Source organism: Notamacropus eugenii, chromosome 2 (genome assembly GCF_028372415.1).
Source record: "Notamacropus eugenii isolate mMacEug1 chromosome 2, mMacEug1.pri_v2, whole genome shotgun sequence".
Lineage (NCBI taxonomy): Eukaryota > Metazoa > Chordata > Mammalia > Diprotodontia > Macropodidae > Notamacropus > Notamacropus eugenii.
In genome coordinates this window covers 192,486,355-192,513,075 of record NC_092873.1, presented here as the reverse complement: position 1 = coordinate 192,513,075, position 26,721 = coordinate 192,486,355, and the positions used below count along the sequence as shown (strand labels likewise).

The 26,721-nt window shown below is 37.4% G+C and overlaps 2 protein-coding genes across 2 annotated transcripts in view; one reads left to right on the top strand and one right to left on the bottom strand.

Moving 5' to 3' along the window:
- Positions 1–2,470, top strand: part of TUBE1 (tubulin epsilon 1) — a 32,673-nt gene extending 30,203 nt beyond the window's left edge. The window contains exon 12 of the mRNA XM_072643070.1: positions 1,577–2,470. Coding sequence (XP_072499171.1) covers positions 1,577–1,735 — 159 coding nt within the window. The 3' untranslated portion in view covers positions 1,736–2,470. The remainder of the gene's footprint in view (positions 1–1,576) is intronic.
- On the bottom strand, positions 2,181–21,329 carry CCN6 (cellular communication network factor 6; the record flags this gene model as incomplete). Its single annotated transcript, XM_072638086.1, has 4 exons — positions 2,181–3,563; positions 8,465–8,658; positions 18,392–18,634; positions 21,017–21,329. Coding segments are annotated over 4 exons (1,032 nt in total), but the record flags the coding sequence as incomplete, so codon positions are not given.
- Positions 21,330–26,721: the final 5,392 nt, after the last annotated feature.

Sequence of the window (26,721 nt, the reverse complement as noted above, 5' to 3'; positions counted from 1 at the left end):
TGTCCCTAGAATTCTTTGACAGCCCTGGAATATTCCAAGTCTTAATATACCTAATACTCCTGTTGTACATATTCCATTATGTTCTAACTTCCATCATGTCTTTTTAAAGCCTAAGCTGGTCATAGAGTTGCTTGTGTATTCTTGTCAGTCTCATTTAAAAACATCTCCTTTTCCTCTTCACAGAAATCAGTTCTGCTTGTGTCTTAAGAATCTCATTCTTGAGAACATACCATGCCTCTTACATCGATTTTTGTAAAAATTTAGACCATCGAGTCTTACATATCCTTTCCCCTTCCCCTTTGAATATGTTCTAAAATTTAAGATGCGCATATTGCAACGCTAGGCTTTCTTCTCGTCTGTCATGAGTTTTGTGATAGAGTAGTCACTTGTTCCCAAGGATTAGTTCTTTTTTGCTTCAGCAAACAATTGATAGTCAAGTCTAGAACCAAAGTTTCTTTGGTTGTTTTCATTGCTTTTTGAAGGATGCAATTATCATGAAGTCAAATCACAGATTTTTTCAGTTCTTCAGCTTTTGGCAGAGGATGCCAGTAATTGTTGACATAGTAACAGTCCCACATTATTATATTTTCTGTATGAATGGTCTTTGCATATTACCATCTATCACTATCTTCTTAATTCACAAAGCTTTTCCACCTCCCTATCTCATTAACCTAGAATAAACTTGTGCCAGGTTTGTGATCAATTTCTGAAATTCATCATCTAATTTCTTCTTGTCTAGGTGGTTTGAGCATATCACCCATAATATCATTTCTGTCTCTGTAATAACAATAATAACAATTGCCATCATATATTCACTTTAAAGTTTACAAAGGACTTTATATGTGTGTATATATATGCATATATATATATATATATATATATATATATATATAAAATCTCATTTGAACCTCTTGGCAAGCCTGTGATGGATGGTGCTCCAGTTTTAGAGATGAGAAAACTGAGGCTTAAGGTGGCTAAGGTAGTTCTGTATCTCTTAATCCTCAGTAATATACTATAAACCATGTTTTTCCCCCTCAGTTTCCTGAATTTCTTTATGTGAGTGTATGCTAATATATCATGCTACTTTACCCTCCAACCCTTGTTCTATTCCTTTTGAATAAATTTTAACATTCTAGGGCTAAACTCTACTCTTCAGTTCCCTCCCACTAAGTCCGTGATCAAATTTGCTTTTTTTATGTGTGCTTCTGATTCTTACACAGATATAGTGCATTTTTATTACCTTTAGCCCCTTTACCTTTTGAATTCCTAATCATTCTCTAAACTCAATTCAAATGCCTTTGCTATTAAGCAGTCCCTGATCTCTGATCAGTAACAGCCTTCCACTGTACATAGTACTTGATTTTGTACATTTGTAACACACTTCTGTAATCTTATATGTTATAATCCATCTGTGTTTATGCCTTATCCCCCAACTTTATTGTAATCTTCGTAAGAATTGGAACTTCTCTAGATCCTAGCACAAGGCTTTATTCACAGTAGATACTTAGTACATGTTTGTTGAATGAATAAATTGTCAAAGTGATCAAGTTAAACTTGTTGGGTTTTTTTTTTGTAGGCTCATCTTCATCACTATCTACAGGCTGATGGAATGGAGGAAAGTTGTTTTACAGAAGCTGTATCATCTTTGTCATCTCTTATAGAGAGCTATAATGAATTAGATGTCACAAAAGGCATGCCTATGCATGATCCACTGAGACTAAATATAGCTATGTAAAAACACACTCACAAGCTTTTATTTACAATTAGAAATTTTTTTGGTTTCCTGATGGTTGACTTTTTAATTTTTGTTCTATCACTCAGAAAATTTTGCTTGTTTTTTTATCACTCCAGACATCTTCATTGATTTTCTTCAAAGTAGCAGAGGCAGCAGTGCTGTCTAGGAGAATAGTTTTCCTTTAAGACAGTTTGATGGAGATATGCCATACCACATTTGGAATCAGTGCAACCTATGAACCATATATACAACCATTGTGCCTTTATAAGAACCATGTTTTTTAAAGATTTATGAGAAATAGGAGATCTGTTTGCCTTTTTATAACCTGCTATTCAGGAGTTATACACTAATAAAGAGGCTGATGTGTGTATATTTTTTTGTGTATGTACCATTCATCTTTATTTTGAAATACTGTATAAGTACTCCAATCCCTTTTAAAACTGATCTGATATACTAGGAGTAGTTTATAAAAATATACGTTGATGTTGATTTTGCTATAGCAATTGGAGATGAAATCAACTTTTTATTTCTCATTCAAAATTATTTTAAAATATGTGATTTTGTTATGCAACCAGATTGATTTTATAGTGGTAAATGTGCCTGATTTATAAAGTTCTATTATTTATAATTGCTTTGCACAATAAAGTCTATACAAAAGTACAGGACTTTTCCAGGCTCAACATCTCCTGGACCTTGTAGTAAGCAAGTGAAATAAATACTACAAAATTACTGTAATTTGAAATGCTTAAATTATGTTCATTTGTAGCATGACTGTGCAAAAATTTCACTGATAATTCAAGACTAATACTTCACTCTCTTTTTTAGCAAAGGATTGATTTTTGTTCTTATTCTTCTACTAGTAAATCAATTTAAATAAATCATTAGACTTTTTTTCCTACCTTATTTATGTCAAAAACTTTTTTCCATCCTTTAATGAGATATGGAAGAGAAAAGTTTTGTGAATTAAAAATGGTGGATGATAGCCAAAAAATGGCTAGAGTAGTGAGAACTATGAAGAAATTTACTTTTGTAATTCTATAGCTTTATTTCTACACAAAAATTAAAAGAGTAAAAATTATTTGCAAAAGGCAGTACATTATAACCCCTCAGTTAAGGGATCAAGGTACAGTCTGGGGGGCCAGTCATTCTTAGGCTTTTTTAATTAATGTATTTTTTTTAATAGTATGTCCACTTGCTTTTGTAGAAAGCATCAAATACAAATAATTGGCTGTATTTTGTCTTTATAGAATTGCCAAATGTAGGATCAAATCTTGTTCTGATATTTAATTATGGTACGCATTTTAGGACATAAGTGTCTTGCTTTTCAGAGTCAGTTCCATATTTGTTTAAAAGAACTTCCAAAAATTCAAATCAGATATTTAAATATGACTAGACATATCTTTCCTTACTCTTTTCATCATTAATGCATTTTTTTCCACTTTTTTTTAGCCACTCAAATTATTGGAAGGATTATTTGGTGTAGTAAAGATTATGCTTAGACTAAAACTAATGTTTAATATTTACTGCCATTTTTAATTAAAACTCTTTATAGAATCTTTAGCTCAGAAAAGATATCTCCTGGATCTCTGCAGGTTTTCTGACATACACAAGAGGTGATCCACATCATCTTCCACTTAAATGACCCTTCATTTGGGCAGTCAAATTGTATGGTAATCATCTTAGACTTATTAGGAATGCAGCATCTCTTATCTAAGCATTTTCCACAGAAAGTTGGTTTGTAGCTCTGAGTACTTGAGCACCCAGAAAAGGAAAGTTTCTCTCCTTTAGAAAGTTGAAAAGTAGGCTGGCATGTTTTTCCTTTTGGTATCTAAAAAATAAAGTAGAAAATAAAAGGAAATTTTAAAATTTTGAATGCAAGGAGGATGCAAATTTAGAAAAACAATGCTATTTATATACATATGCATATATGTGTGTGTGTGTGTATGCATAAATAGTAGTTTAAAGTTTTTGTTGTTTAATTGTTTCAGTCATGTCCAACTCTTCATGGCCCCATTTGGGGTTTTCTTGGCAGAGGTACTAGAATAGTTTGTCATTTCCTTCTCCAGCTCATTTTACAAATAAGGAACTGAGACAACCAGGGTTAAGTGACTTGCCCAAGATCACACAGCTAGTAAGTGTCTGAGGCCTGATTTGAACTCAGAAAGAGGAGGATTTCTGACCTGAGATCTGGCACTCTTATCCACTACACCACTTAGCTGCAGTTTAGTTATTGGTAATAAAAAAACATAGTACATTGTACATAGTAGGTGCTTAATGTTTGGTGAATAAGGAATGAATGAATGTTAAGAGGAGTAGTGTGGTAGTGAACTGAGTAGGTTGCTCTTTATTGTAGATCTGCCTGACCTTGTCACCAAATAACAGCTTGAGTAAGTCATTAGCTTTACTTGTAGATGAGGGATTAACTGAGTCTTCTCTCGAATTCTAACATCCTTTGTTCCAAGAATGTTTGTACTAGCTTTAGAAACAATTTGAATGGTCCCTTTTTTTCTCTTCCTACAGTGATCTATCACTTAGGATCTGGGGTCCTGCCCTATTTCTTCATTCTAAAACTGTAATACCCCAATTAGTATAATTCAAGTCATCATTTATTCAGTTTCAACTCATATGCTAGGTGCTGAGGATAAAAAAACAAAAAACGGCTTCTTCCTTTAAAATGCGTATATTCTTCTGGAAAGATGCACCATGTCAGTCTGTACAGAAATAATACAAAGCAATTGGAGAAGAGAGAAAAATAAGGGTAAGGGAGGGATCAGGAAGACCATGGTGGCACCTAAACTGAAGCTTATAAGGAGACAAGGACAAGAAAGGAGATTGAATATTGGATTCAGAGTCCAGGAACAAAAAAAGCACGTTAGAAGGGAGAGAAAAAAGAATGAAATGATCCCAAAACAGTATACTGGAAACAGATTGTGCAGCTTTAAATGCAGGGTTAAGGGGGTCTCTTATCCTTTAGATTTTTTAACTGGGGTGGGTGCTTTAGGGAAATTATGTTAACTATGAAGGAAGGATTGGACAAAGAGATAGACACATGGAATCCAATTCTGTCTATACAGTAGTCCAAGTGAAGTGGTGAATTCCTAAACTAGGGTAGTTAACTAGGTAGGTCTTTCTAGTAAGATCAAAAGGATAAATGCAAGAGGGGGTGCAGGAAAGAAGATGAAGAATAACTCAATGAACTTTTCAGATTGACAAATTGGTGATCTCAACAGAAAAAATAAGCTGGGGAAAGAGTTGTAATATAGGGGAAGGTAATAAAATTCTGTTTTGGATATGCTGAATTTGAGATGCCTATGGTACACCCAATGGTTGGTAGTGCGGAATGAGTTCCTACATTGAAAAGATTAGGAAATACATGTATATATGCACACATTTGTCATACATCTAATAATGATACTTGGGCCCCATGGTCTCCCAACTGGGAAGCAGTTAAGATCATCATTGAAGAGAATGTTGGAAAAGAATATATGACCAAAGACAGATCCCTGGAAAATATAGCCATGTTAAGAAAGAAAGAAACTCTATAATGATCCAGACAAAAAAGCTGAGAGAAAATAGCACCATAAGATACCAATGGAAGAGAAAATATGGGGGCAAGGAGAGTGGAGGAGTCTATAGAGAGGTTAAATAGGGTGACTTCCAGGTCAAGTGACCAACAAGATAGAGGACTAGATAATTTCTCTGATTTTCATTACCTCTCAAACCTCTCCCATGCACAGAAGATAATTCATCTTGTCTTCATCAAGAAATTTAACAAGGTAACAACTTGATATGCAGAGAAGGCTAATCTCTTATAGGCTCATTTAGTACTCCCTCATCAGCCACTGTGCTCATCAGGGTAATACCAGGTGACCCATGGACTGAGAACTCCATTCCACCCCACTGTGGAAAACCAAAGATACAAACTCCTTCTGGCTGGATCTGTAGTGTGGCAGCTGTCTATGTTAACTATAATCCTTAGCCACAGAACTAAAGAAAATAGGGAGCTAGGGTAGGATAGCAGCATGTATATGGACCCACCAACCCTAAAGAAAAGGGGACTAGCATCCATTGTGCCCACTTTTATTCCCTCAGAACTGGAGGCAGAGAGTGAGACCACTAAAATATGAATTGCCAGGGTAGGAGGAGCCTGAGACAGTTTTAAAGATCTGTCTCCAGGGAAACTTAACCATCAAAGGTGAAAGAGTCAGAAAGTGAGCAATAGGGTTAATATAAGAGGGAAAAGAACTGAAATTATCGTAATCTCATCAGGAAGAAAACTCAAAGATCTTGAGCACAAGCAGATTAACAGAGAAGATACTGTTAGCAGTGGAAGATAGGATCTAGACCATTTAAAGGAGAACAGACATCTACGAATGAATATAAGATAGAAAAAAGAATCAACACCACATAAGGCAGAAGGTACTGTGAATTTTCAAGAAAGATAGAATCACAAACAGGATGTTCCTGAAAAAACTTGAGAGAAAGAATAGTGAAAGAGAATTTCTGACCTACACAGTAGAAATAATTGGCTCAATAAAAAAACTTGGATTCATATTGGCCAACCTCACCAAAGAACCTGAGAGACAAAAAAAGAAAAAAAAGAAAAATTGATCTCTATACAAACACAACATTGATCTTCCAAGATAGAGACAATTTAAGGATTATAAATCTTCCAGAACGCACAAGTTAAAAAACCTGAACACCATAATGTAAGAAATAATACAAGAAAACTGCCCAGAACTTTGGAACACAGAAAACAAAGTACTAATCAAAAGACTCCACAGACTACCCCCACGTTGGGGCGGCAGGGGGAGGGGGAAATTCATGCTGCAAACTCCAAGACATAATGGTTAAATTTAATAATTCCAATAACAACAAATATGAATGACCAGGACAAAGACATTCAAATGTAAAGGAAAGATCTGAATAACACAAGCCTATTCTGCACCTAATAGAAATCAATGGAGGAAATGAAATATTGTCCCACAGAACAAAGGAGTCCAAGTTGCCATTCCCCCTCTCCAGTAGGTGACATAGCCAGTCCGATAAAAAAAAGATAAATATTCAATAAAAAAGAAACACAAAAAGGTCAACAAAGCAGCAAAAGAAGGTACTCCTCGCTAGTGGAGGAAGGAGGAATAAAAACTAGAAAAAGGAAGACACTTATAAGGTTTAACCACAAGAAAATAACAAATATTAAAAGATTTCTTTCTAAAAGGTCAAGACAAGGATGAAATCAGAAGTACAAGTGATGGTGGGGGAACAAGACTAAAGCATGACCTAGACCTTACCACACCCTGCCTACGGGTGAATCAAAACAAAAATCTTTTGGTTTTTTTGCCTGAAACTAAACTATAGAACATAGCACATAAAACAGAAAAGGAAAGAAAAAAGATAGAGGAGAACATGCTTGTGAGGTGACCTAATCAAGTCAATGACAAACTCTGAAGAGAAAGTAGTAACTCCTGTAGTCGTTCAGGAAGCAGAGGGCCCATAGGAGAATGGCTGAGAAGGCAAAAGAAAACACAAAGCCAGGCTGCACAGGCGATAGAGAGCAGGACCTAGGGTCAGAAAGATCTGATTGACCCTTGGCAAGTCCCTTAACCTGTCTGCCTCAGTTTCCTCAACTGTAAAATGAGGATAATAATAACCACCCCAAGAACTGTTGTGAAGATCAAATGAGATATTATCTGTAAAGTACTTAATATAAATGCCTGTCATATAGGCATATAATAAATGCTTGTTCCCTTCCATTTTGAAGGGGAGGAAACTTTTGAAATAGGAAAAACATGGAGAAATGTTCTTTCAATAGTGAGATAAGGGTTCCCTCTGAAGAACTTCCCCATGAAGAGAGGTACTCTCCAAATGGAGTTGGAGGGGTTTACAATGGATTTAATCTGCAGAGATTTAGTGCTTAGAGAGACTGCTCCTACTTCCAGAGAAGGAAAATCCAGAGGGGCAAGTGGCACCCAGAAGAGTAGGAGGACAGGGACTCATTTCATTACATATGGAAGAAAAATGATCAGGGAAAGCAGAGTGATAATGAACTGTATAGTCAGGGACATGGGAAAATTCCTACCAAATGGCAATATTTCTCTTATACTTACTATCACCAGAAAAAAAAGGGCCAGCCACCCAGCCAGGGGACAACATCTACAATGTAATAACTCTTTAGAAGAGGAAACTCAGAATAGGTACCCTGGAAGCTTTAATTCCATGAGGAATACAGAAACTAAAAGAAAACAAAAGAAAAATAACTAAAAGAATAAATATAAGGGACTTGAATTAAGGAATAATATGGAATAGACTGAGGAGAGAGAATAAAGAACAAGGTAAATAAATCCTTTTTAAAAAGGCACAGAAAATGAAAATTTTAAAACTAGCAAAAGTTGAGGGGGAAAGGAAAAGGGTTTTACTTAACTACTTGGAGGTGGGGCAGAGAGAGGGAGGCAGGAGGGGAGAAGGAGGGGAGAAGGAGGGGAAGGTGTACTTGGGGAGAGAGTAATTAGAAAATAGATGGAAGAGACAATTCAAATCCCAGCTCTGCTGTTAAATGTCTGTATGATCTTGGGCAAGTCACATTACTTCTCCTGGCCTCAGTTTCCTTATCTGTAAAAATGAAACAGGGGAAAGGTGATCTCTAAGGTCCTTTCCAGTTCAGACCCTAACTACCTATGGTCATTTATCCGTAGGACCACAAAATGTGCTTCTCTTCAAGTCAAATCTTACCTTCACAGCTTTTAATATGTTATTGTCACAAGGCTGAATATAACATAGTCTTTTCTCTTTCCTCATTTCACAGTGACTATTTTCATTGGTCACCCTATTGGATATTCCTAGCCCACATGTTCTAGAACAAGGCGTCCATGTTGTAGCCTGCACAAGGCACTTCCTCTTCCAGAAAAGTGGGAGATTCTTATAAACTGGAATAGAAAGGAGAAAAAAGACTGCCAGTCATTGATTTCCAGTTCTATTTTAATTATTGATTTACCAAAATAAAATCCCATATTAGCTTACATTTTGGAAAAGTAGCTCTATTTTCCTTTATCCTACTCCCAAAATTCTCAGATTAAATTTCAAGATACTGATTTCTTTTATGAATAGGAATGTTATCTTGATCTTTAAAAAATAACCTTTGAGGTAACATTGCAAGCTTTTTTCCACTTAATTTATGCTTCCTTCTATCTAGAGTCAAGTAGGACCCTTTGACTGAATCCAAACTTCACAGAACAATGGATTTGTTCTGTAAAATTTGGATTTAGTCAAAAGGCCACATCCAAGGACTTAGAAGGCTACAAGTAGCTTTGAGGCTGCGGGTTCCCCACCCCTGAATCTAGAGTATCCTCCAGCTATTGAACCTGGCTATATTCTGATCTGTAGCTTGTTTCTCCTACACATACTACCTACACGTACAATCCTTTCTTCCTTCCTGAGTTGATCTCTAACAAAACAACAACAATAAAAAATAGATGTTAATTATGGAGAAGCAAGATGTTAATCAGAATGATATAAGCTTAATAGGAAATTTCATGATCTATGTATGAAAATATTTTATGGTCCAAGACAACTAATCTTGAAGCACAGTATTTCTCCCTAATTTGTGCCTTGTTGTGTGAATTTGTTAGAAGATATTCCAATACTTTGGGAGCAAAATGACTTCTGCTTTTAAAACTGACTAAAGACTGAGAAAATAGTCTTCTACTCTGACACACAAAAGCCTCGATATTCAGTCCTAAACCCCGGACCTCTAATTCAGTCAAATTCTCCCATTCCAACTGTGCAGGGCTATTGTGCAGCCTCCATTAGCTGCTTCTGGTTGGATCTGACTTAGCTTTGTTCTGAGTGGGGAGCAGGAGACATCATACTTCTTCCATCCCCAAGTAAAGCTAGTGGAAGCTTCTGTGTCAGTCCAGACTGACTCACGCAGAGCACAAAGTCAAGCTCATTAAGTCTGAACAAGTTACATGTTGTTATTCTCAGAGATTCCAAAGTATTTCTTTAATCAATTTCCCATCATTAAAGAGAATAGGAAAATATTAATATTTTAAAACCTGCGTTTAACTGTTCTGTGAAAAATTCTGACACAATATGACAAAATGTCAATTTGAAAGAAAAAAGAACTTTTACTTCTAGTCAGCTGAGAAACATCAGCTGTTTTGAATTATATACTATATTGAACAAAAAAAAAATACGTATCTGTGGATTGTACAATAGTAGCATTTGAAATATGTATATAGATGATGGAGAGGGGGCAGAAATATGGGTACCTGAAAGGTAGACAGCAGTTTAAAGACCTCAATGCAGGAGGGAGAGTAAAAGCCTGGCACATCTGCAATAAATAGAGGGAAGGTAAGTTGTTGCAAATCCAGTGCATCTCATCACTTAAAATTAAGCCAGGAGATGCAGTTTAGAAATCTGATTAACAAAATATTCGATTTTTAAAAGCAAGAAATTTGGAAGAGCAGTTTAAAAAAGAAAAAAGCTTAGCACTTGTAAGCACTAAAAAGGCAGCAAGCATTATGTCATTGCGTAATTTTACGCTGACCAAGTAGAAGCTAGATTCTAAACGCAGGCCATCTGGAATTAAGTGTGTGTGCATGTGTGTGTGTGTGTGTATTTATATATACATACACACATATATGTGGGTGTGTATGTATATACATGTGTTTATGCATACATATACATATATGTGCACGAGTATATATGTATATGTCTGTACATATACACACATATATATGTGGGTATGGTATATATGTGTGTTTATACATACACATGTGTGGGTGTGTATGTGGGTGTTTATACATACACATATATGTGGGTATGGCATGTATGCCTATGTGTATGTTCATATATGCATACACGTGTATGATGGTCGGTCATTTTTTTCAATTGCATCCAAATTTTCTTGGCAAAGACACTGGAATGGTTTTGACATTTCCTTCTCCAGCTTTTTACAGATGAGAACACTGAGGCAAACACAGTTACATGACTTGCCCAGGGTCACACAGCTAGTGTGACCAGATTTGAACCCCGGAAAATGAATCTTCCTGACTCCAGGCCTGGCACGGTATCCACTGCACTACTTAGCTGCCCAACTATATGAATACGTAACACCGATGTGAGAAAGAATGTGTGTCTTTGTGAGTCTGTCTTTATGTGTAAAGGACTGAAATCTTTCAAGGTTCATTAATACTATAACTCAGTTAATCAAAGCAGAACTTGGGGAGATAGATTAAACTCCCTTTGTAACATAAAGCCCAGCTAACCAGTCACCCAGAATGTCTGGATTTGAATCCCAGTTCTGAAGTTTTACATAGAGTTTGACACTTGGATGGGACCTTAGTGACCATCTGATCCACCCCATCTATGAAAAGAATCCCTACCAAAGCAATTCAGGCAGTGATCATCCATTGTCTGCTTGGAGACTGCCAAGGAGGGAGAATCCCCTACTTCTGAGGAAGGTTATTATACTTTTGAGTACTTCTAATTATGGGGAAATCTTTCCTGATATTAAGCCTAAATTTGCTTCTTCATTGTCCCCAGTACTATACAAACAGAATCATTCTCATCCTAAGGACCATAACTCCATAAGCCTTGAAGGTATTTTTTTTAATGACATTGGACTTTGAGAGGCTCCTCTATATGACACCCTTCAAACACTTGTAAACATCTACTAATGTCCACCTTGAGAGTCTTCTGAGCAAAATAGCTCCAGTTTCTTCAATTGCTCCTTTTTGTGATGTGGTCCCAAACCTTTCACAATCCTGGTTGTGATATTATGGACATTCTCTGATTGATCAATGTCCTCCTTAAACCAGAGTGCCCAGAACGGAACATGATACACCAGGTAAAGTATGATTTAATCATTTGTGTGACCACGGTTGAATTAGGTAACCTCTCTGGAGCTCATTTTCATCATTTATAAAATGAGGGAGTTGGACTGATAGCTAAAATTATCTACTATCCCTAAATCTAAGATTTCAATTGAATGACATCACACAAAGTTAAAGTTGGCAGGGTTCCTGGAGATCATCTAATATATCTCTTTCATTTTACATTTACATTTGAGGAAACTGAGTCCCTGAGAACTTATATGACTTACAAAATAAGTGGCAGAGTCTGAATTTGAACCCAGGTTCAGAGATCTTAACACTTAACACTCTACAACACTGCTTTTTTTTTACTATTGGTACTGCTCCTACCCTGGGTCCCAAGTGTATATTACTAATTTTATACTCATGGTTTCTCTCCCCTCCACCCAATCCCCATCCTCCATTACACTATAAGTAGGTTCCTTGAGAGCAGGACCTGTTCTATATTTGTGTTTCCCTAAAACCCAGCATAATATCTTATATATAGAAAGTAATAATAATATAGCTAGCATTTATATAGTGCCTTAATATTTGCAAAGGGCTTCCATGATAACCTTGGGAAATAGGTGCTATTATTATCCTCCATTTTACAGAAGAAGAAAAGGAGACTGACACAGGTTAGATGACTTGACCATTTGAATGCTGGTCTTCCTGACTCTAAATCCAGTGCTCTATTCTTGGCACTATCCAGAAAACTTAACTATAAAGCAGAGCTCTATAAATCATAGGACGTTTTTAGACTCCACCCAAAGGTAAGGAGCTTAGATATATGGAAGTACCTAAAAGACCTGGTTAACAAGGGTGTTTTACTTATATCAAGGGATCCCTACCTGGGGGACACATACCCCCACAAAAAGCTTGTCAAAACAGCATTGAAGAATTTGGTAAATAATTGTGTGGGTTTGTCCTTCGTTGCTGAAGAAGACCATGCCATCAGAGAAATGATAACACGACTTGCACTTGACTTTGTTTTGAGTGAGGAAGGGCTGTGCAGGTCACCAGCCTCACTTCTCCTCCAGAGCCATCGGAATCCAGAATATCTGACCAGATATTCATCAGGATGACTGCAGATGACCCAGGATGAGGCAATTGGGGTTAAGTGACTTGCCCAAGGTCACACAGCTAGTGAGTGTCAAGTGTCTGAGGTGAGATTTGAACTCAGGTCCTCTTGACTCCTGCCTGGTGCTCTATCCACTGCACCACCTAGCTGCCCCTGGTAAATAATTGTTATCCTATTGAATGAATATTTCTTATGTGTATATTATAGTTATATATATAGTATATATCACACATCACATATATTATTATATAAATGCTTTATAATATAGTGTAGCATATGTAATAACTTACAGTAAATTCTAGAAATTATTTCTTTTTTATTCAATAAAGTATATGAGAAAGTTAACTGAAAGTCAAAAGGTATGGAAAATGTTGGGAACCACCCCACTGTCCCAACCTGCCAGATAACCCAGCCATAGTACCTGGATCCTAAGGACAGTAGTAGTATTATAAGCCTTCAGGGTATTAAAAAAAAATAACAGACTTTAAGAGCCTCTGGATTCACTATAAGAAACCAACATGTGCTTTAAATGGCTTATGATTTCATTGATGTTAATGTACTGTGAAGGAGGCAAACTGGGCTATTAGTCATCTAAGGGCCAGCATTAATAGAGCAAGATAGCTACGATGTGTTAATGAACTTCTAAGTTAATTGACTTGATTGATTTCTTAAGGTTGTTCCCTTCATGAAACTAGATATTCTTTAAACCTACATAAAACTCATTCCCCTGACTAAAGTTGCTTTTCCAAATATCCCTAAAAGGCACTTACACACAGGACTAACTTCTTCAGCATGTAGTTATATCACATTTCCATAACAAATAGGTTATTCCAGCTGAAACTTCAAGTGCATGAGTGAAAGAAATGTTAAATGAGACTGGAAAAATAGCTTAGTGCCAGACTGTAAAGAGTTTTGAAAGTTATAAGAATCTGCATTATATGCTAGAAATGATAAAAGGGTCACAGAAACTTCTTGAGCATGAGTACTATGGTCAGACTTGTACTTTAAAAACGACAGTTTGGTATCTGTATGGAGCATGGATTGAAGAGTGAATAGACTGGAAACTAGGAGACTAAAGAAGGGTCTATTTCAATAGTTTGGGTAAGAGGTGATAAGGTGAATTAAAGAGGCAAATTACAGTGATACCTATGTGAGTAGAGAAATGGGAACTGATGGGAGAGATAGAGATCAAATCAAGACAAAGGTGAAGAGAGTGGGACAAGGATGAGTTGAAGATGATTCCAAGGTTACAAACCTTGAAAATGAAAGAGGATGAAACCCTTGACAGAAATAAGGTAGTGAGGAAGAAAGATAATAGGTTTGATTCTAACTCTGTAAAGGTTGAGATATCAATGGGATGTCCTGACAGTGATGTCCAGATGGCAATTGGTGGTACTCAGGAGAGAGACTGGCTGGATATGTAAATTCTGAGGTTATTTGGATAGAGATGAAAATTGAAACCAAGGAAACTGACAAGTTCACCAGGAACTCCACGTAAAGAGAATGCCAAGGCCAAGAATGTCTCATTCTTCCCTAGGGTATATTCTGGACTTCTACTGTGCCCCAACTCTTCATCCTGAAGCTCCCTCTAGTCTTAGAATTCAAACATTGGGAGTATGCTGCACCCCTAAAGCCTCTCCCTCTGATTAGAAGGCTCTTCCCAGAGCCTCCATTTGAGGACAGTCAAATCTACCATGTCTCATTCTTCTACAGGCTGCATTCTAGACTTTTGTCATGCCTCTCTGCTGGTTGCCTTCATCTGCAGCTCTCACTCCCCACCCCTTCCACTTCCTTTATATGGATAGTCTTGCCTCATTTAGATATAAACTCTTTGAGAGGTAGAGTCAAGATGGTGGAGTAGCCAAAAGAAGTGCAGCCTAGCTCCTTCACCACATCTCAGGCTATAGTTTCCTTTCCACTGAGAGTAATGATTATTTCTTTCCCATATTAATAGCCAGTTATTAAATTAGGACTAAGGTTTTTTCCCCTTCTTTTTCTCATTTAGAAATCAGAGCCCCTGTAGGTTATTTAGACAGCCTTAGATGTAGGGCTCATAATGAGATGAAATCTCTTGGATAAAACTGACTGAACTGGAAAACTCAGATCTGTTCAAAGGGTAAAGAAATGTCAGTTTAGGTGAAATGATGAATTTTGACCCATTATGCTTTATTCTGACAAGTCTGGGTAAGAGCAGATTCCCCCTTTTGTCTAGATAACCAACATGGGTATGCGTAAGTCTCTTTGACTATGACTAAGTGATCAGAATAACATCCCCAGATCTTCATTAGAATAAGTCCACCTCTCATTATAATATTCATTCTCTCATTACTTGTTAACCAATCTGATTTGATTGCCACGCTCAGGAACACCCACTTTTCCAAGAGTATATAAGCATTGAGGGGATTCTACAAGGGGTCTTTGGCATTTGAGAGTTTCACTGACCCACTTTTATTATCTGCTAGCTTGATTAATAAAAGGATTAATTACCCAGAAACTATGTCTCTCAAACTTTTTATACAACACATCATAACTATGTGTATACTTGTCCCTATGATACTTTACTTTGGCACTTAAGCAGGATATTAGCTTATATTTGGTGATGTGTACAGATCTAATTACCATTAATAACCTTTCAAAAAAAATTCTTGCTCAGGTTGAGTTATATAATCTCAATGTCTTTTAAGAGTATCTGCATTTCCTGATTTTTTTTCCCCACCTTCTTTTGATTTTATTTCAGTATATCTTGTCTTAACTTTGCTTTCTTTGTGACCCACTTTAGTTTCTAGGGATTCCAGATTTTAGGTAAAGTTCACCACTGTCTGTTATAACCTATTAATTCTCTTTTCTATTCTTTCCTCCTTAGCTCTCATTTCATTTAACATTACATTTTGTATCTGGTTTCATTTCTAGGTATTCTGTAATCCTTGTGCCTAGGTCATTTTTTTCTCTGATGCTATAATCAGATTTATTGTGTAGCTTTTCTTTTCTTCCAGGTTTTCTTTTGAGACTTCTCTTGGTCTATACCATTTCTTCATTGTGTTCAATATTTTCTTCTGTTTACCCATATCTCCAGCTTCAGTTTCTCGATTTGTTTTCCACTTGGGTCAAACTCTTTTGTTGTTGCTCAGTTGTTTACAGTTGTGTCCAACTCTTCATGATCTCATTTGGGATTTTCTTGCAAAGATACTAGAACAGTTTGCCATTTCTTTCTCCAGCTCATTTTACAGATGAGGAAACTGAGACAAACAGGGTTACCCAAGATGACATAGCTAGTAAGTGTCTAAGGCTGGATTTGAACTCAGGAAGATGAGTCTTCCTGACTCCAGGTCCAGCACTCTATCCATTACTACTCCATCTCATACACTTGGATGATACTGGCAGGCCCTGCTTGGTCCCAGATGCAGTGACTATGATGATACACACCCTTTACAGGAGTTCCTGGGATTTGTCTTAGTTTCCTATAAGTTCAATTAAGTTTTGGGCCTTGATCATTTTTCCATTTCATTCACTTCACCTGGAATTGGCTCTGTCCCTTGCTGTAACTCTGATACTGCAACCACGCGCTTTAGTAGCAGATACTCTGCAAGAACTCAAATGCTTTGCTTTCCAGGTAATGCCCTGGTACTTTTTCCTGTTCTGATTTGAGTGTGAGCTTCCCAGAGTCTTCTCTGGCACTGACTCCTGCTATAGTTTGGTGGGGGCTGCCTGGTGCTGACCTAGTTTTGCCTCCTTCTGTGGCTCTGGTGCAGGCTAGTTGGACCTTGTCTGTTGCACTGGGCCTTCTGTCTAACTCTGCTCAGAGTCTCCACAGGTTTCTGGCAATTTTGTCATGAGTTTTTGTGTGAATAGAGGAGTTTATAGTCTTTTCATTTTGGTTTTCTTTATGATTATTCCTTCTGGTGCCTTTTGGGAGATTTATTTGTATAGGATCTGGGTTCTTTATGTCCTAACATGCCACAGTCTTAGTCTAAAGACCATCAGTGCCTATCAGTACACAATTAGATGGCATAGGAGATAGAATCTGGGCTTGGGGCAGGAGGACCCAAGTTCATATCTAACCTCAGACACTTACAAGTTATGTATCCCTGGGCAAATCACTTACTTGCTATGTGCCTCAGTTTTCTCTTCTGCAAAATGGGGATAACAATAGTACCTACCTCCCAGGATTGTTGTGAGGAGTAAATGACATAATGTTTATGAAACAGCTAGGAAGCACAGTGGGTAGAGTCTTGGGCCTGGCATCAAGAAGCCTCGAATTCATAACTAAGTGACCCTGGGCAAATTACTTTAACCTCTTTTTACCCTAGTTTCCCCAGTTGTAAATGGGGATAATAATGGTACTTATTTCCCAGAGTTGTTGTGAGGAGCAATTGAGATAACATTTATAAAGTATTTAGCAAACTAGTTCTGGATACATAGTAGACTTAAATTTAAATGATTGTTTCCTTCCTTATTTCTATAAATAGCCAATTTCTATCAAAATCTGTGATTATAAATATACCTTCTGCAGGGAAAGATGGGTTAGTAAAGCATGCACACGTATAAATAATCGTTATAGGCGAGTGATTTTGTGCCTATTTTCAAAATAAGTGAAACATTAATTTGGCATCAAAATAGTTTTATACAGAAAAATATATTTGGGCCAAGTATAGTAGTACACACTTGTAATCTCCATTTCAAGAGAGGTAAAAGCAGCTGGATGGTTTGAGTTCAAGAATTCTGAGCTGCAGTATACTAAAAACTGATCAAACATCCACACTGAGTCCAACAATAATAAGAGGAGCCCTTTAGTGAAGGGGACACAGGAGGAGCAAGATGGCCCAGGTCAGAAATGAAACATGTCCAAGTTCCCATGTTAGTCAATACTGGGATCAGGCCCCTGAGAAGCCGCTCTTCTTCTAGCCTAGTTATAATAGGGAGACTTGTTCTCAAAAAATTAAATACATATACATCTATATTTGCAAATATACATACATTTTATATGCTTATATATGTGTGTACATATGCATATATGTCTACATATACTCACATACACATATATGTATTTTTGGTTAGGATAATAACAGGTAGAATCAAACAATACTTCTAATTCCAAGTCTATCTTTAATTCACAGTACATCTCAGTTTCTTTTGATATCACATAGAAAATATATCTTTAGATATTTGTCACTGAGACATAGTAATAATTGACTACATCATAGCAGTGCAAGTAAATCTCGAAAATATTTCCCAGAAGATTCATGGATGCCAAGCATTGTTTTATTCAAAGACAGGATGAAAGGACAGGAATTTCAAGAAGAGGGTGGGAGATGAAACATCAAAAGAATCTTCTTGATTCAAAGTGTTATTTTAAAGGCTAAAATGCTTTACCAAAGAAAATCACAAAATATCCCTTGCAGATGATTCATCAATTCATCTGCTGGAAGGCAAAGGGTTAGATGAGGTGTCACCTCATGGTTTCTTTCAGCTCAGTGATCTGTGATCAAGAACTCAAAGTAAAGAGAAATAAAAGGTAAACGCTCAGATCTATGGACACACCATCAACAGCAAAATTAGATTAATCAAATCAGCAATTATTTCTTGGGTATCTACTGGGTACAAGGCACCAGGCTACATAAAGCAAAACCAGGATGGTAAATTGTAAGAAAAATGGCAGCAAACATTCATTTTTGGCACAGTCAGCTGAGTTTAAAAGGAATTTGCCATAGCTCTAGTTGTACTCACCTGGCATTGCTTGGTAGCTCGCTGATATCTGTTGTTGCAGCAGTCTCAAGCTACAGTAGGATTGGTCAGACTTTTTCCCACCTTTGAGGCCAGAGCATTGACTGTCTACTTGCTTTGGTATGAATAAGGGTGTACACCCAATGGCACCACTCACACAAAGGCATTTGTATAGGGGATTAGGTTGAAAAACTTGGCCATTGTGATAATGCACCTTATTGAGTTCACATCCTACAGCTATAAGATCTGAAAGTGGAAAATAACCAAATTACCAAAGAAGAAATGAGCTGTGATATTTTATACCTCCATTCAAAAATAGGAGAGGATATATCTATGTCTTTTCAGGTGCAAAACTCTCTACTATGTATTCTACATTGCAAACCCTCTTTTGCTATAATGCCTTAAACATGCAAGAGGAAAATTAGAGATTTTTAAAAATTGCATAAGAATGGCTCTCCTGCCCTGTCTCCAATGCCCAAGCAGCTATCTGCTAAACAGTAGTCTCCTGTCTTCTCCTTGCATTTTCTGGATTTTTAAGCACCCTAAAAGAGCTGGAAGTGTGAAAACATAGCCTCAGAGAGGGCCAACCCTAAAGGAAATCAATTGTCAGTTGCACTTTGGTGGAACCTTAAAATGTCCAGACTGGGACCTTTGGATTGTTCTCTCTAGCTTTAGATATGTGTCTTCTTCAAAGGAGAAGAGACTTGGAGGAGACTGTGATGGGCAGGTACTTTAGAATGTCATTAGGCCAGCTAACCATCTGATTTGCCTAAAAGATGGTCAGGGGTCAAGTATAGCCTTTGCAAGAGTCAAACTATGAGCAGAAGTTAATGGTTGTGGTCAGCAATGGAAGCTGGTGATGTAGGGAAATATTTTATTTCTAAGCCAGTGAATAGTGGACAGTAATCATTACAAAATGGCCTTTGGGAGCTTCTTTCTCCACAGGGAAAAAGAGGGGACAAGAATCTATAAGGGAATGAGGAATCGATGTTAGGATTTTGATGGAACTGTTTTATAGTCCTAGATGTGAATTCAAATTCCAAGCTCTAAGAGTGTATTAAGTCTAGGCATTGTAGTGACAGGGGCAGGGGAAGGGGAGGGGAGGTGTGTCAGTGTAGTGAGCTGGTGTAGCTCAAGCTTCAGGCGCCATCTCCTGGCTTAAACAGATATAGCACTTGGCAGTAGCTTCTCCAAGCTTTGTAACACACAAGATTGTCACACATACAAATGTAATATATAATTAACTAGTTTAATTCATTTGGCACACAGGTCAAAGAACAAAACCAATGTCTGAATGATTTTATCATTATAATAACAACACATTTCATTTCATGCTTTAAGGGTATACAAAGCACCTTCCTCATAGCAGTCATTTGAAGCAGGTGGTTCAAATAATGCCCCCATCTTATAGATAAAGAAACTGAGGCTCAGGTTCATTTAGAGACCCAGATATTTCCTAACTCCAAGTTTAGTGCTCCTTCTGGCTTCAGAATCAGGAGATCCGGGTTTGGATCCCACCTCAGACATTTACTAATAATGATCATAAACAAGCTCCTCAGTTCTCTTATCTAAAAAGTCATTATAATATTTATAATAATAATATAATAATAATTATACATACAAGCCCATAGGAGGTGCTTGATGAATGCTTGTTGGAAGCATTTTGTAAAACTTTGCTGTATATGTATGATTTAATTTTACTACATTTCCTTGTCATTTTGTTCACTCAGAATTATGATTTAATAAGTGTAGGAACTCCCAGTGTGGAAATCTCTCCAAAAATTTGGATGGACAACTCTCTATATTTCATAACCTCACTTACCTGGAGCATTATAAGGTTAGGTCATTTGTCTATGATTATACAATACGTATCAAAGTCAGAACATGAACCCAGGTCTTCCTGATAACCACTGTATCATGCATGTTTTTATGTTAGTTAAATTATAAAAGACAAGCAATTAGTTACAGTGAACGGAAGGCAGGCCTTAGAGTCACTTAGATGTGGATTCAAGTATCATCTGACATAGTATCTATGCATACTAGGCAAGTCTCAGTACCCCAAGCAACTTTCTAGAACTATGTTATAGATCAATTACTGATTCACATTAGTGGAAGAGGCATCCATGCTGAGAGTTTCCAAATTCATGAAATCATAGTTCCAGATCAAAAACTTTTTTTTCATTACAAAGGGTTAAATTTAGGTTGAACGACGTGTTAGGAAAACACTCAACATGGTCCCTGGCACGTAGAAAATGCTTACTAAAAATGTTTTGATTCATTCATTTACTTCCAAGGTGCTTTTAAATCTTCTAAGCATTTTCAAATGGTTTTCTCATGTTTAAGAAACACACTGCAAAGGCAATTAATAAACTCTTCTCATTGATTATTTAACAAAACTCTCAGAGGTGCCTAAACATACCTGCATTTCTCCTAGCTTCCCCACTGATGTTTAGCCCTATGGAGCCCATCTATGTAGAAACTGAAAAGCCCACTGGTTTTTAGCCAGATATTAGAATGGATCTCCCAAACTAACAGCTTTTTCTTTTTTATCCCATCACTGCTGAAAGGGATACTCCTTCCCCATCCTTGCCCCAGGAGCCAAGAAGAAGATGGAAACATGCCACTTACATGCACACACTCCTGTCTCATACCTAGGCTTGTCCACAGAGTAGTCACAGTAAAGGCCTTTGTGGGGATCACACACCTCTGCCTCATTGCAGGCGTCCCCAGGCTGCTTGGCACAGATTTTGCAGCACCCACAGCCGTCCTTCACCAGGCTCACCCCAGGTGAGCACTTGGGCTTCCTCTGAGGGCACTGACATGGCCAGTGGCAGAACTCTTTCCTCTGATATACTTCAGTGATTTCTGTTGCCTTTGCTTCAGATGCCCCATCAGCAGCTTGACGGTTGCCTTGAGCCCTGCAACAGGACTTGTAGATAGTTTGGTATTAAGGCTCACACTAAGTTGTTAGGCATCTCCTCCCCTCACCCTTCTCACCCTATCCCTCAATAAAACCAAATTCTACCCATTCTTTAATCCTGGCTCAAGACTCATTACCCCCATAAAGAATTTTTTAACAATTAAAGAGCAGGCTGGTTTTTCAGTCCTATGAACTCAAGTGCACTCATAGTCAGCAGCTAAGTTCTCCAAGCCAGTGTTACACAGCACAGCACTGAATTACACACTGGTCAATTTATTCATCGCTACACACACCAGTGCTCTGGCTTCTTCCTGATGCCCTTAAGCTCCCTTTTGCAATTGCCCCCGCAGTTCTGTGAGGTAGGGAAGACAAGGCTAACATTTATATCTGTCTAGCCCTTTCAGCCCTAAATGTCATAAATGTCTGCTGTTCCATGGATGATGGGTTATGGATTTATCAGTCCCCCAAATTTTTTTTTAAAAGGTTCCCAAGAAAAAACATCCTTGGAAAGCAATTCCTAATGGTTTATGATGTGGGCTCCCATCTTTCTTTTCCACTCCCTGTGGGTCATGTCATAGAAGCTGTGATAGGACATGGGTAGAGGTATGCTGGTAAATGTTTAACAACTAGCTCTCCAAAAAAACTCACCAGATTTTTAAGCTTAATCTGCATTATAAACATTTTGTCCATCCTTCTTTAATGAAGACGATCAACAATATAATTCAACAATATAATTCAAGTCTTAATTGGTAATACTTATTGATTTCTGAGTTATAAATAGTTAGAATACTGAAATTTTAACAATCAGCTCTCTGGTAGGAGTGGGGTCCAGCACTGCCCTATAACTATATTTCAAGTACATAGAATATTAGACCTGTAGGAAACCTCAAAAGTCATCTAGTCCAAACTCCTTATTTTCTAAATGAGGAAACTAAGTCCCAGTGATGTGCCTGAGGTCAGTAATTAAGTAGACACAGAATCCAGGTCTTCCTATCCGATGGTCTTTATATTACACCATCTTCTTTTTCCCCTTTATAATCTCATCCTCAGAAACTTCATTTTTTCCCTTAAACTCAACTGTCACTTTTGATTATAGAGTAATAGGCGGGGAAAGACCTAAGAGATCAGCTGGTCCAGTTTTCTCATTTCACAAATGTGGACACTGAGGCTCAAGGAAGTGGTCATCTTGCTAAAGGTCACTCAAGAAGCAAGAAGTGACAGGACCTGATGAATCACTTTTCTGGTTTGGACTTCTTTCCAGAACTATTTTCAAGACATTTTCACCTGGATCTGACAAGGAGAACTAGTTTATGAGCTTGGAAAGTCTTTTCTGAGGGTGGGAAATATTAATTCACGTATTTACACAGTCTAACACAATGAATCTTTCAAAAGTTTTTTTGGTTTTTTTTTTTTTTTGCTTGTACTTGCAAATACAGAGTTCCATCAAAAGGCATCAGCCAAGTGACTCAGTGGATGGTCCTAGAGTCAGAAAGTTGTTCAGTCGTTTCAGTCATAAGGTCTTAGTGACCCTACTTGAGGTTTTCTTGGCAAACATAGTAGAGTGGCTTGAAAGACACAAGTTCAAATCCAGCTCCAGATACTACTAGCTGAATGAACCTGGGCAAGTCACTTAAACTTCTATTTGCCTCTGTTTCTTGAACTGTAAAATTGGAATAATAGCACTTACCTCCCAGGGTGGTTGTAAAGATCAAATGAGATAATACTTCTAAAGTGTTTAGCACATAGGTACTTAGTAAATGCTTATTTCCTTTCTCTCATAAAGTAAAACATTCATACCTTGTAAAAGGTTCATACCGTTAACCTTCAATGATACTTCCTCACCCTGTGCTTAGAGGCAACTTGATATATTCAGTAAATATACTGACTTTGAGGGAAAACTTGGGTTCTAATGTCACCTCAGAAACCTACTAACTGTGTGACCCTCTGATTCATCTCTAAAAGGAAGGAACTGGACTCAGTGGCTTATAATGTTCTTTCTGGCTCTAAATCAATGATCTATGAACCTATTCTTCTACAGCCACCCACCCATCCACCTTTCAGATTTTACTTACAGAAGAATTTTCTTATCATGGGAGTTTGGTCATATTTAGCAATTCTAGCTAATTTTGATTACCAAAACAGTCATTACTTCAGATTGCAGAAATGGCAGCTAATTTAACACCATCACCTGAATTCCTCCTTTACCTAAATTTTCTTGGATTTTTTCCTACTCCCATCTGAATAGCTATGGTCAAGACTGATCAAATATAATTCAGTTTTGTTGCTTCTTAGACTGGCAACTGTGATCATTTTTATTTTAAATCTAGTGCCATGTGACTTAGTGGATAGATAGCTGGCCTCAGAGTCAGGAAGACATGGGTTTAAGCCCGGATCATGACATAGAGTGGCCATGTGGACAAATTATCTGACCGTTCAGTGCCTGAATCAGCTCTCTAAGATGACAAGTTGGAAAATAGTTGCCATTCCACATAGATAGTGAGTTTCCTCACAGGGAATTCACTAAACAGACTAAATTACACCATATATATAACATGTATATAGTATATAGCATATATATATGTATATACACACCTGTAATTGCTATACAACCTGTCTCTGTCTTTCCTCCTCTTCTCCCACCCCATTACCAGTCCTTTAGGTTTGATTCTTGAACCAATTCAATTCAGTTCAACAATTAATTATTAAGTACCCCAAGAGCATCATTCTAGGCACTGGACACCATGATGGATATAAAGAACGCAGGATTTTGAGTCAGAAGATTTGGATTCTAACTTAGCTCCGCCACTTACTACCTTTAATTCTCCCTGGGGCTCAGTTTCCCTATATGTAAAAAGAAGTTGGTTAGATTAGATGACTTCTGGGGTCCATTTCAGATCTAAATCCTATGAAATACAATCAGTAAAAAATAATATTGTCTCTACCTCAAAACCAGAGGAGCAAAAGCAAAAAATATCCTAAATTCCATAATATGACGCGTCATTAAGGGGCCTCTTGGCTTTCCCAATAAAATACTGATGAGATTGTTCCAAGACCACCCCACTGGCAATTCCACTGCCCACTCTCCAGAAGCTACGGATACCTTCCTGTGTTTTCTAAAGTGCTGAATGAATTTTAAAAATAGATTTGACTGTTTATCATCAATTCCTGGGGAGAACAAATAAATAATTCACCATGGTCTATTTCTACCACTCCCACCCCAGTTTTTGTTTTGCTTTTTATTTTGTTTGTTTGTTTTTTAAACTGAGCTAATGGCAAGCCCACACAAGATAGTTTTGTTATGAAAATAAACTTTTCTTTGGAGACAGAGCTTTCCATATTTCAAAAATAGTCCTAGCTCTTTAGGAGAGAGTGAAAACATACATGTTGAGAGGAAAAGTCGGCTGTGGATTGTAAGAGGCAACTGTTCCCTCAACTCCTCTTCCAAACTGGAGCAGACATAACGGAAACTTTTTGTTTGCAAAAGTCTGTTTTTTCCAGCAGCCTTTTGCACATTCTGTAACCAAGTTGTGGAAAGCTGGGCCCTGGCCTGGAACGGGAATGAAGAAGCAGTGTTTACCCGTACTGTGGACCCCAGCAATGCTGCTTCTTCCGAAAGAGATGATTTGCCAAGCAGAATCCCTCAAACCCTATTCCTCTACCCCCAGCCCCAAAATGATTAAAAATCAGAAGGTTATTCAAATACCTTGAGAGAGAGATACTAGATATTGCAACAAGAATCCTGTCTGAAACACCTTTGATTCATTCAGTACTTAAACTAATACAAGATTTCACTCAGCATAGAAAATAGCTTGCTAACTGTAATGAAAGCTGTCCTCCAGTGATTCCCTGACACTGTCAGTGCCACCCCATTTGCCCCCCTTCTCTTCTTTTATTTTTCATTTCTCACCTAAAGAAATAACTACTTCTCTATCCCCCTGAAGTGGAAAGATTAACTGGCCAGAGCTTACCTGGGAAGCCCAAGTAGTGATGAGGAGAGAGAAGGAGAGCAGTCCCTGCATGTTCCTAAGCTCAGCCTCCAAGGGAAAGTGAGAGATAGGGAGAAGACTGGGTCTGCTCATTGCTCACGACACAAAGCTCGCCTCTGTCTCCTCTGCAAACCCTACCTTTCCTCTGCCTGAGAGGACACACACGCTCACACTAACACTCACACACACACACACACACACACACACACACACACACACACTGCCTCATACATAACCAACTTTGGCTGATACTTTTGAACTGAATTTTCATTTTTGAAGTTCAGAATTCATTTCAGAGCCACACTGAAGTCTTTTGATGCACCATAATAATAATATAATTTAGGGAGAGGAACTAGACCTAAGATGTTATTGGCAGAGGGAACTCCCTGTGAGGAGACTCCCTCTACCAATGCAAATTTAACATCTTTTCTGCAACTTAGTCTTAGAAAATTGCCTGGGGGCCCTTAACAGTTAAGTGACTTCCCCAGGATTACAGTTCGTATGCATCAGAGATCGGTGTTGAACCCAGATCTCACTAGCTTTAAGGCTGGCTTTTTATCCATTAATCATCATTGTCATCGTCATCGACAACCAACAAAGGATGAGTTAACATCCCAATACTTTCATTCCATGTCAAAAAGTATTTATTTTATTCACCTAGGCCATAGTCTAGAAAACATTAAATGTAAAAGAATAGGAGAATAGCGAATTGTCCAAGGATCATTTCAATCTGAACTCCATTGAAAAATATGAGAATGAGATAGTATATTGTTATATAAAATATATGTTCATATATGAACATATGTTCATGCATGAATATATATTCACATATATATTCACAAGATATATTTAAATATATGAACATATTTTTATTAATCATACTCATCATATATAAACAGGTGTTCAATACATATGAAAATATATTTATTCATCAATGACAATATATTTTTATTCATTGATAACAATGTATATTGTTATTTGATCTTTAAGAAGTTTTTCAGTCATTTTTCAGTTGTGTTCAACTCTTCATGACCCCATTTGGTATTTTCTTGGCAAAGATACTGGAGTGGTTTGCCTTTTCCTTCTCCAGATCATTTTATAGATGAGGAAACTGAGGCAAACAAGGTTAAGTGACTTGTCCAGGGTCACACAGCTAGTAAGGGTCTGAGGCCAGATTTAAGCTCAGAAAGATGTGTCTCTCCCTGACTCTGGACCCAGCACTCTATCTACTATGCCACCTAGCTTCCCCTTCAAGAACATACATGTGTGTATATGTATATGTATATGTGTGTATGTGTATGTGTATGTGTATACACACATACATATATACGCAAGGAGAGTGAAAGAGAGAGAGAGAGAGAGAAGTTTATTTTTTTAAAAACTAGACCTATGATTTCATCAATGAAAGGGGCTTCTGGTAAGAAACT